Source organism: Panthera pardus, unplaced genomic scaffold, assembly GCF_024362965.1.
Source record: "Panthera pardus isolate Hobbes unplaced genomic scaffold, ASM2436296v1 HiC_scaffold_10, whole genome shotgun sequence".
Lineage (NCBI taxonomy): Eukaryota > Metazoa > Chordata > Mammalia > Carnivora > Felidae > Panthera > Panthera pardus.
In genome coordinates, this window is record NW_026526655.1 from 78,110,878 (window position 1) to 78,123,536 (window position 12,659).

General features: G+C 34.5%; 1 protein-coding gene across 2 annotated transcripts in view; it reads right to left on the bottom strand.

The window, feature by feature from the left end:
• Window positions 1-491: 491 nt before the first annotated feature.
• Window positions 492-12,659, bottom strand: part of ARL6IP6 (ADP ribosylation factor like GTPase 6 interacting protein 6) — a 40,096-nt gene continuing 27,928 nt past the window's right edge. Inside the window, exons 4-5 of one of the 2 annotated variants that reach the window (XM_019456607.2) lie at window positions 3,813-3,888; window positions 492-2,052 (exon numbers count right to left, since the gene is read on the bottom strand). In XM_019456607.2, the coding sequence (XP_019312152.1) occupies window positions 2,017-2,052; window positions 3,813-3,888 (112 nt within the window). In that variant the 3' untranslated portion in view covers window positions 492-2,016. The remainder of the gene's footprint in view (window positions 2,053-3,812; window positions 3,889-12,659) is intronic. The other variant, XM_019456616.2, reaches the window with a different exon arrangement.

The following is a 12,659-nucleotide window of genomic DNA, read 5'->3' on the forward strand; positions in this document are numbered from 1 at the left end:
CTGCTATGGAAGAAGGATGATTTATATTTGGACCTTATGATGGACTGGAGACAGGAACTTCCCAAGAAAAAGAAGTGCTAGGCTAGCAGAAATAGCGCTCCAAAAGAAATATCTTATAGATATATATCTATATGTATTTATATTATATATAAATGTAGTATCTTAAAGATACCTACATATAGAAGATGTACTGTAATATTTTTCCTAGTCATATGATACAAAGATCTGGAAGGACTATCCAAATTTGAGGGAGAGGGCTTTGAAGGGTGGAGAAAAGAAAAACTAATTTTGTTACAACTTAGGAAGAACTGGGAGGGTATGAGGAGGAAGGCAGGGAGTGAAAAAAAAATTCATTTCAACAACCACTTTAGAAGGAATACTTTAAGCCATGGGATTTGTATATGTAAGTAAGTGTGTACACACACACACACACACACACACACACACACACACACACACATCTCCCCCCATATTAATGTAAACACTTCAGATAAATTGAAGCACAATTTGTTATTTCCAATGAAACGTTTTTTGAGTAGTAAAAAAGTGTTAAGACATTTAGAAATATCAAATCATTTACTCAGTAACAACACTTAGCAGATAACAGGAACATACTGCACATATTCATTTCCCATTTAGCCTGAATAAAGTAGTTTTGCTACACAATGCTTTCCTAAGATAAGTTGTTCCATGGCCAGAGAAAATAGCATTTTAAATGGTCTATCTTTCTAAAAATTGAAGCGACTTTCTAAACAGGTATTTAGAAAGGAAGTGGGAACAATTAAGCTTAATTGCTATGAAAACAAAAACTAACACCACAATTATAGAACATTTAAATAGGAAAATTATGAAACTATATATAAAAAACTTACACATATATACATTGTATCAAAATACCTTCTTTCTATTTTGGTAACTAGAATTTTGAGATTAAAAACAAAGTAGTTCAAGCATTTCTAAATATAAAAATTTCAGATTTATATTTATTAAAAACAAAATAATATCAGTTCTGTTGGAGTAACCATATATACACCAAGACAAATATTGCAACTAGAAACAGAAATAGTGAACAATTCAAATTTCTTAATATTTTAATGGCTTAAGTAACTTACTTTTTTTTCAGTCCTTTTTTGCTAAAATAGGTTTATTTAATTTTAAACTCAGATCAGTGCAGTTTGTCTTTTTTGGTGGGTTTTTTTATTTTTGTTTTGCTTTTTTTAAAAGACAAAATACTCATTTAAAATTGTAGGTATTAGGTTTGCACCAACTAAAAAATAACATTTACATTTGTCTAATGTAACAATTTTAAAAACATACAAATTCAGTATGTAGTAGAAAATATGTAAAAAAAAAACAAAACCAAAAACCGCATAAGGAACTATACTCCATTAAAAAATATAAATGCACCCTTCTACTGATTATATGACTACTGAAAACTAAATATTCTGATTTAAAAGTAGCTTCTATAAAATGTCAAAGTAGTAGGCATTGTTTGCTTTCCTCATTTAATGAATAAATAAGAAGTATTTCCATTTCAGTTAAACAGTACTACTAGTACTTCTTAGCAAAAATGTAGTATTATAGATAGCAAGGTAAGCATTGCCCTGTATTCAAGTTTTTATGTTTGATCTCCATTAAAATGTTTTCTATAATTTATAAGGACAACACATACAAAAGTAAAAAGATGAGGTAAACATCTTACACTTTTAAGAAATTACTTGAAACTTAATACTCAGATATTCTCAATGCCTAAGCTCTAGAATGATGGTTATGAAGGTCCTCCTTTAAAAAACAACAACAAAAGATGGTCCTCCATAATGTCGATGATATGATACATATCTGAACCACATAACAAACAGCAGGTTTCTTGGTCTTCTGAGTAGGCAAATGATGTTCTTCCCTGTGATTACAAAGCAATCATGACTAGGTTTTGCCAAAAATATTGCTTCGGTGTAGGTTTACATGAGGCACCATGCTACAGTAAAAGCAGCTACAATGCCATTCAAAATTGCCATGCTATAGCCCATGTGGAAAGAGTGTCCAGTCAGTTTCCTAGGGGGAAAAAAAAAACGAAAAAAGGAAAATGTAATTTGGAATAATAGAAACACCATCAGTTTTCACTGAAAATGCTTACAACATAAAAATGTTTCCCTAATATTTTACACATTAATACACGTTAAAAAATAATATTAGACATTTGTAGGATTAATAAATAGAGTTACCTTAAGTTCTCTGCCAAAACTGTCCTATTTATCAAATACAATTTTTTCAGTGTCATTACTTAGAGCAAAATGTTTTTAATCCCTTATACTTCTTTACTGTGCCTCATAGTCACTGAGTGTATCATAACCTAATTCTAGGTTTAAATCTTGTTACATTACAAACATGATTTTTCATTAATTAGCACTGTTTCCCTGTTCTCTTGTTTAGAACTAAAAATACATATTATTTCAGGTATCTGTCCTGTTTGTTCCATCTTTGGATTACGTGAAGAAACTCTACTCTTTATAAGCACTAAAAACAGCACTTTCCATATGTGAGTCATAAATCAGATTATGTCTTTTATAGACATTTCAGTTCTCAATAGGTTACTTAATTGAAGTGGCCTTCAATGAGTTCCTAAGTATCAGGAAAGGCACGTCTCATGTTTTACGACTACTCAGTGCCAGCTTGCTTATGTGCACAGATTTCCCCTGACATTTGATTCCTCTATTTTACAGTAATTTTACATTTTCTTTAAGATTTCTTCCATTAACTATTGCAATAATACTCTTTGCTTATCCTCATAAAGATGAGACATGATAAAAAGAATAGAAGCTAATGTCCAATTAGTGTCAGAGGCAGAAGATCTTTTCCTCAGTGGAGCAATCCAAATCGAGGACATATAGGGAGGTGCACTAGCAGGAATAAGAGCCCAAAATCATTAGTAGTAGGAGCTCTGGACTGAGGGTCACCATGTCTATTTCCTCACCTCCTTTCCTAAGAACAGGTCAAAGACAGAGAGGTACTTGGATCTGAAGTAACATTTGAAGGATTCTAGTCTTACAAGATCTGTTGTAGGGAGCAAAGAAGATACGCTCTTCAAAGAACATCACCTTTGCATTCATCTAAGACTACTGAAGGCCCTGATACTTCCTGATAGCTGTTGTTATTATCATTACACTTTCCACTCAACTTACTCACCTTGGAACTAGTTTAAGATACTTCTCATGTACATTAAGGGTTAATCTACTTAGCTGCACTAACCTACTACATGGTAAAATCAAATAGATATTCTAGATGCTTTACTTCTTAAAAATATTCCTTCAAATACATACTGATTAGTGAACAGAAAGCTAATCATAAAATTAAACTATCAGCATTGTCATTCATTATTTAAAGAATATTAATGACCCATGAACATTTAAATTCATACTAACAAAATGAAGTTAATCATGGAACAGAATTTCAGGAGTTAATTGTTCTCTTTCACTAGTTTTTGACCCTGCACTCCCATAAAAATAGGAAAACCTCTGAAGTAGTTTACCAGACTTTAGGAAACTATGAAAACTTACAATGTTGGTATAACTGAATTTTACTGAGCTATACATGCTCGAATGTTCAGTGACCCTTACAGAACAGGCAAAGCAAGGAATTTTAATGGCAATGAAGAAATGCTCCAGAGCAGATTCTCAGTCTTTCTACCATCTCAAATGCACCATATCCCTCCCCACTAGAAACATAGTAGCAATTGTCATGCATGTACTGCTGGGCAATAGACTTAAAATCTTTGAGTAATCACTTGCTTTCAAACTCCTTTTCAAAATACTCACCATGATTTTCTTCTCTCCGGAAAGAAAGACAACCCCTGCCCGCAGGTTTCCTCTCCTATGACTTACTTGTGAAGTCCTGTAAAAAACTGACGGTATCTTGGTTGCCCTTTGTCAACATCTTTCATCTCTTGTAAAGGGCAAGTTTTGAATTGAAAAATTGGGTCTAAGTATGGTGCCTATTTTATTCAATCTCTCTCTATATATGCATGTTACTTTTAAAATTAAAGTATACACACACACAGTGAAGTGCAAATGCCTGACATGCATACAGATCAATGAATCTTTATCATGTTACACCTTCATGTACCAACCACCCAGATCAAATACAAAACATTTCCAGTACCACAGAAAAGCTTCTTTGTTCCTCTTCCTTCCCCCAAATCCTGAGATAACCGCTATAACCATTTGTTACCACGATGCCTGGTTTCACCTGTTCATTTTACATGCCCTCATATAGTATGTCTTCTTCTGTGTCTGGATTCTTTCCCTCAATATTGTGTCTGTGAGATTCATCCATGTTGTTGTATGTAGCATTAGCATGTGTTCTTTTGTACTGCAGTTTAGTACCCCGCTGTATAAAAATAACAAAATGTATCCGTTCTACTACAGAGCATTTGGATTGTTTCCAATATGAGGCTTCTATACATAGGGATACTATGAACATGATGCTACACATCTCTGGTGGGTGTGAGACATCTGCACTCATTTCTCATGGGTATATATCCTAGGAATGGAATTGCTAGGTTATAAGGGAGATGTAAATTTGGCTTTAGTAAAAACATCAAACATTTTCTCAAAGTAGATGACTACTGTACACTTCTACCAGCAATATCTGAGAGTTTCAGTAGCTCCACACTGCCACCAACATTTAGCATCATCAGTGTTTCACGCTTTAGTGGGTCTACAGATTATGTTGTTGAGGTTTGAATATTTATTTTTCTGATGACAAACATACTTACTGCTCATTTAAATATCCTCTTTTTTGAAGTTCCTGTTTATCTTTTTGCTCATTTTTCTATTGGTTTATAGAGTCCTTTGTCAATAATATGTGTCATAAATATCTTCTCCTGTTTATGGCTTGTCCTTTCACTCTTTAATAAGATCCACTGATGAACAAGTTCTTAATTTAAATACAGTCCTTTTTTTTTTTTTTTTTTAATGACTAGTATTTTTTGTGGCCTTTTCGATAAATCTTTGACTACAGTTATGAAAATAATCCATTTTTAGGGAAGTTGTATTGTTCTTCCTTGGACATTTTGGTCTATAATTCAACTCAAATTAATTTCTTATGTGGTATAAGGTAGTGGTGAATGCTCATGTTATACCTTATGGAAGTCCAATTGTTTCAGCACAATTTACTGAAAAGACCATCTTTTCCCCCCTCATTAAATTCCCATGGTACCTTTGTCTTAAGTCACATAAGCATCTATGTGTGGGTGTTTTTAAGCTTTCTATTCTATTCTTTGGGTCTGTTTGTTTATCCCTGATAAAATCAACAACTTTCCTATATAGCAGGATTAGTGAATTAAAAAAAAAAAAATGCTATACACCTAAAACTAATATAACACTGTATGTTAAACTAACTGGAATTAAAATAAAAACTTACAAAGCTAAAAAATATTTAATGCTAAAATATCCTTATATTGAAGACTACAAAAACTCAGAAGCACAACTAACAATAATGTGCAAGACTCATATGAAGATAAAAATAAAACTTCACTGAAGAAGATCTAAATAAATAAAAGACATCCCGTGTTCATGGAATTGAAAACAACATTTTGAAAATGGTAATACTCCCTAAATTGATCTATAAGGTCAATGCAATTCCTCAATTTTCCTTTCCAACTGCCTTTTTCTGCAGATACGGAACAAGTTGATCCCAAAATTTGTATGGCAATAAGAGACCCCAAATTGTCAAAACAATACTGAAAAAGAACAATGCTGGAGAACTCACACTTCCCAAATTCAAAACTTGTTACAGTAATCAAATGGCATGATACTGGCATAAGGATAAACATATAGACAAATGGAATAGAATTAACAGTCCAGAAATAAACCATAGATCTGTATAGACAGTTAAATTTCAACAAGGGTATCAAGACCACTTAAGAGGGAAAGAATAGTCTGTTCAACAAATGGTGCTGGGACAAATGGATGCAAAAGAATGAATTTGATCCTTTAACTCATACACTATACAAAAATTACCTCAAAATGGACCAGATCTACATGAAATAATTAAAACTCTTAAGAGGAAGGAAAGGTATAAATTTTTTCAACCTTGAATTATGCAATGGTTTCTTAGATAAGAAACTCAAGAAAAAATAAACTGAACTTCATCATATTAAAACCTTCTCTGCTTCAAAGGACACTATCAAGAAAGTGAAAAGATAATCCAAGGAAAAGAAGAAAATATCTGCAAATCATGTTTTGTTTTTTGAGAGAAAGAGAGCAAGCAAGCAGGGGAGGGGCCGAAGGGAGGGAGAGGGAGAGGGAGAGGGAGAGGGAGAGGGAGAGGGAGAGGGAATCTCAGGCAGGTTCCATGCCCAGCGTGGAGCCCAATGTGGGGCTCAATCTCATGACCATAAGATCGTGACCTGAGCCAAAATCAAGAGTCGGATGCTTAACCAACTAATCCACCCAGGTGCCCCTTGCAAATCATATACCTACTAAGGATCTACTATCTAAGATATAAATAAATTCTTAGGACTCAAAAAAAAAAAAAAGGGCAAATACTCCAATTTTAAAAAGGGCAAAGCATTTGAATAGACAGTTCTGCAAAGAAGATATACATTGGCCAACAAGCACATGAAAGGATGCTAGACATCATTACTCACTATAGAAATGCAAATCAAAACCACAATGAGTGAATACTTCATACCCACAAAGATGGTTATAACACAAAAAAAGAAAAGAAAGAAAACAAGTATTGGTGAGGATGGAGAAGTCAGAAATCTGACTCATTGCTGGTACAAACATAAAATGACATAGCTACTATACAAGAGTTTGATAGTTCCTCAAAGAGTTGAGTGACTATATGATCCAGCAATTCCATTCCAGGTGTATACTCAAGAGCTGAAAACATGTTTTTACACAAAAACTTGCACCTGAAGGTTCACAGAAGCATTATTCATAAGAGCTAAAAAGTAGAAGCTAAGCAAATGTCCATCAACTGATAAACAAAATGTTGCATATTCATACAATGGAATATAATACAGCCATAAAAAGGAAAGTACTGATACATGCTATAGCATGGATGGACTTTAAAACCAGTATGCTAAGTAAAAGAAGTCAGACATTAAAGACCACATTCTAGGACTTGTATGATTCTATTCACATGAAATGCCCAGATAGACAAATCTACAAACAAAAACTAGCCTAGGAGTTTCCAGGGTCTGGAGGAGGGGATAATAGAAGAGTAACTGATCATAAGTATGGGGTTTTCATTTTGGAGTGACTGAAATATTCTGGAATTGGAGAGTGATAATGATTGTATAAGATAGAGAATATACTAAACATCACTGAGTTATACACTTTAAAATGGTGAGTTTTATGTTACGTGAATCACACTGCAATTAAAAATAAAACTTTATGGGGCGCTTGGGTGGCTCAGTTGGGTAAGCATCCGACTTCTGCTCAGGTCATGATCTCACAGTTCGTGAGTTCAAGCCCCATGTCAGTCTCTGTGCTGACAGCTCAGAGCCTGGAGCATGCTTTGGATTCTGTGTCTCCCTCTCTTTCTCTACCCGCCCCCCCCACCCCCCCGCTCTTGCTCTGTCTCTGTCTTTCAAAAATCAATAAACATTAAAAAAATTTAAAAAAAAATAAAACTTTATTCAAAGACATTAAAAGAGTATCTGAGTGAAGAGAAATATCTACCATAATCTAGGAATACTCAACACTGTAAAGATATCAATTACTTTGAAAAGAAACCATGAATTCAATGCAATCTCAGTAGTAGCTCAACGAAATTACTTTGGTGGGAAACTGACACTTTGATACTAAGCTCACCTGACACAGTAAAGGTGCAAAAGGAGCAAAGAAAAATTCTGAGAAATCAGAAAAGTTGTAACATAAAAACAAAGCAGTTTAAAAAAAGAAGGAAACAGAATCAGAAATAAAAAGACACTGGAAAAGACTTCAGCATCCCAAACCAGATCTGTTTGTAAGAGTAAGTATATGGGGGCTGGGGGAAGAGGTGACTAAATATATGCACGGAGATTTTACATTTTACCAATAGGCATTTTTAAGAACTTAGATGGAACAAGACTGACAATTATTTCAAGTTTCTTCTTGCTTGTTCCTAATCATGGATTTTCATTTACCAGTGTAGAGAAATCAAGACTCAGTTTATTATCACTTTAAAAGAGCTGTCATTATATTTACATTTACATGGAATAAAAAGAATTGGTGATTTTAGGCAGTTTCCTTTCAGTTCTTTGGTTTTATTGTGTAATTCCCACAAGTTTTCTGAATATTAAGAAAAAAATAATAAGACTAATGTCATGTTTTTAGATTAAAAGGGGGAAATGCCTGCAATTCCAGTGTTTGTAGGTTCTCGATAGGCTCACTCTCAGTGTGAGGCTCAAGCAGTACCTGAAGTCTATGACAAATTCTTAATTTTAATTTGCCTGGATATGTAAGACAATGCACTTACTGGTCTTGAGCAGAATAAAAATAAAAACCCTACTGGTCCAAAGCATCTATTATGTGCTGTTTCATTCAGTTTTATCATGAAGTCTACCAAGGATCCCAAAATGTTTTTTACTGTTCTAAGTCATTCATGACCTTTTATTTTCATAATCTGAAGCAATCACACACTGGTAGGCAAATAGTAATAAAACATAGGGGTGGGGGCGGGGGCCTTGAGAAGGTTGGGTAGAGTATATACAATTTTTGCTCATTAGTTCTTCTATGATTTCATGAAGAAAAAGGTAAGGAAAAGAAAAAGATCACATTTCAGAAGAATGATAAGCCTGATGAAGGGTAGCACTTTCCGGGGGCACCCAGCTGACCCAGTAGCTGGAATAGGTGACTCTTGATCTCAGGGATGTGAGTTCGAGCCCCACAATGAGTGTAGAGATTACTTAAAAATTAAAAACAATTTTTAGGAAGGCGTAGCCCTTTCCTCTATTGTGTATTTTAGAACAATAAGGCATAATAACTATGGTTTTAAAATCCTATATAATAAAGTATATTATGGGAAACTTGATCAGATATAAAATAAAAAAGTTTCTATCCAGAATAAGTAAAACGTCAGCATTAATTAATATTAATACTGTCAAACCCATAAAAGTGGGTGTCAAGCAGATTTGATTTTGTCATGCCATATGGATTTCTAATTTGGACGATACTACTGAATAGGTGGAAAACACACATACACCCACACTACACACACAGAAAACAAATCCTATCGTCTCACAGTACGATATAATGGAAATGTCTAACTCTGAAAACCTTCCATTTTATTTCAGTATTCACAAGATCTCTGTAATAGGCTTAAAGAACTTTTGAAAACGACAGGACTGCTTTTTAGAGATCTGCTACAATTATTATTTCAATTATGAATGTGAAAATGAATTCAAGGTGAAATTCCTTCCAAGCTACTCATATTCTCTCCATATACCTATAACATACTATACCAGATTAATTTTCCTAAAATACCCTCTTGTTCAAAATGCTTTTGTGTCAACTGTATATAAAATATTTGAGTAGAGCAAACAATACAGTTAACAAGGTCAAGTTTTCTTAACAATGTAAATTTTGACCCAAGCTTTTAGTGTGGCAATGGACCAACAGACAAAAGAGGTACCACTGTAAAGGACAAAGGACAGAACCAGGAGAAGTGAACTCACACTTAAGATTTCCTATTTATCAGGTGAAGGGCTGGACCAGATTAACTTAAGGTCCCTTCCAGTTCTAAATTTCTATAACTATTAAAAGTAGCAGGGACAAGGTAAAAATACTACTCAGGCAACAACAGATGTTGGCAAGAATGCGGAGAAAGAGGATCTCTTTTGCATTCTTGGTGGGAATGCAAGCTGGTGCAGCCACTCTGGAAAACAGTATGGAAGTTCCTCAAAAAACTAAAAATAGAACTACCCTACGACCCAGCAATTGCACTACTAGGTATTTATCCAAGGGATTCAGGTGTGCTGTTTCGAAGGGGCACATGCACCCCAATGTTTATAGCAGCACTATCAGCAATAGCCAAAGTATGGAAGGAGCCCAAATGTCTATCAACAGATGAATGGATAAAGATGTGGTGTGTATATATATATATATATATATATATATATATATATATACACACACACACACAGACAAACACACACACACACACACACACACACACACACACACACACACACACAATGGACTATTACTCGACAACCAAAAAAGAATGAAATCTTCCATATGCCTACGTGGATGGAACTAGAGGGTATTATGCTAAGTGAAATTAGTCAGAGAAAGACCAAAATCATATGACTTCACTCATATGAGGACACAGAACAGATGAACACAAGGGAAGGGAAGAAAAAATAATATAAAAATAGGGAGGGGGACAAAATATAAGAGACTCTTAAATATGGAGAACAAATAGAAGGTTACTGGAGGGGTTGTGGGAGTGGGGATGGGCTAAATGGGTAAAGGGCATTAAAGAATCTACTCCTGAAATCACTGTTGCACTATATGCTAACTAACTTGGATGTAAATTAAAAAAAAAAAAGAATTACTAAATGTGTATTTTATTATGTTGGGATAAAGTTCTACTGCAACAAATTTCTAAAATCAAAATGGAAATGAGAAATATTATTCAGTAACAATAAAAGATATTACAAAAAATATGGTTATAAAGGTAAATTTATTATAATGGAACTATTTCCATATCCTAAAAGATTAACTATAAAAAAGATACTATTTGGTTCTGGTTCTAAAGAATTCCTCTCCAATAATAAAGAATCCTGCAACAACGTACTTACTTGGTTCCTGTTAGTGTTTAAGCATTGGAGCTCTGTACTTAGATGCATTTGAATGCCAGCTGGGTCATTTAGAAGGGGTATGAAGGTAGAAAAATTGACCTACCACTCAATTCTCCAAAATGGAAACAAAAATAGAATCTTCCCTTATACAGCTAAGAATCAGTTGTCTGGCACATAGCAAATAATCAATAAATGTTAGCCACTATAGACTAGAGAAAAGAAAGCTAGCTGCGGATGAGATTTAAAAAAATTCTTTACATTCCATTTCATTCTCTCTTCTTTTAAGCAAAACACCTACAACTAGACCCATCCCAAAGCCAAAACAAAGAAACAAAAAATAAGATTATACAAACAGACCCAGGAGGTAGATAAGAAAGAAACTGAAGAATTATGGGCTTGTATATGTGCATTTCTGCTTGGTATTATCCTCTTTCTACAAATTCATAATCACTTTCCTTTATAATTCACTAGAGAACTTAGACTTCCAATATTTATATCAAGATTTTGTAGTCTGGAAATGTACTTTCTAGCAGTATATTTATATTGGCGTTTAATAGTAACTTATAAAATGAATAAAGTATAGAAGAATTATATTTTAATTATTTACATTTTATAGGAATGGAATACATATAAAACTTAAGATTCAAATGAACTCAATGATTCTAGCAATTAAAGGAAACCACAAATTCAGGTACTGAATAAGCCATTGCCAAAATTTCAAATAAGTTGCCTTTGTTCATTTAAGAGACCAACAGATTCAAAGTAGGTCTATTTTATTTTTTAATGCTTAATTTTTATTTATTTATTTATTTTTTTGAGAGAGCGAGCGAGCGAGCTGGGTAGGGGTAGAGAAAGAGGGAGACGCAGAATCTGAAGCAGGTTCCAGGCTGCAAGCTGTCAGCACAGAGCCTGACCCAGGGCTCAAACTCACGAACCGTGAGATCATTGGACACTTGACCAACTGAGCTACCCAGGTGCTCCAAGCAGGTCTTTTTTCTTGTTTTATGTTGTTGATTGTTTTTACTCCAGTGTTGGTTGACTCTGAACTGAATCTCTGTACTACACACCAAACTACTCTCTCTTGAAGTCTTCACGCCTATATCATATCACATCCTATATCATAAATTCCAATATTTATTTTCCCTCATATATATTTCCACATTTAAGAAACACTTTTACGGGGGCGCCTGGGTGACTCAGTCGGTTAAGTATTCAACTTCAGCTCTGGTCATGAACTCACAGTTAGTGAGTTCAAACCCTGCCTCAGGCTCTGTGCTGACAGCTCAAAACTTGGAGCCTGCTTCAGATTCTGTGTCTCCCTCTCTCTCTGTTCCTCCCCCACTTGCACTCTTTCTCTCTCTCAAAAATAAAGATCAAAAAAAATTTTTTTAAAGACACACTTTTATGACACAACTCCTCCCATATGAAACACTAACTTCATTGCTGACTGATTTTGATCTAAGCAGAAAGCTCTCTGTGCTTGCCAGAATACGAAGTTATATCAAGGGCCTACAATAAGAACCAACTGAGGGCACGTGAGCGGCTCAGTCGGATAAGTGCCCAACACCTAATTTTGGCTCATGTCATGATCTCTCGATTTGTGAGTTCAAGCTTCAGTGTCGGGTTCCATACTGACAGTGCAGAGATCGCTTGGGATTCTCTTTCTCTCTGAAAATACATAAATAAACTGAGAAAAAAAAAAAAAAAGAACCAACTGGCTATTTGTTTCTGTGTCCGACTGGCTCAGTTGGAGACAGGATGAGCTAGTTGGTACTAATCTATTCCCCTTTCATATATCTGAGCCTTTTATTTTTCATTCTATTCCTAGAAGAGAAATCTCCAATTCCCGAAGAATTTTAAGCTATGT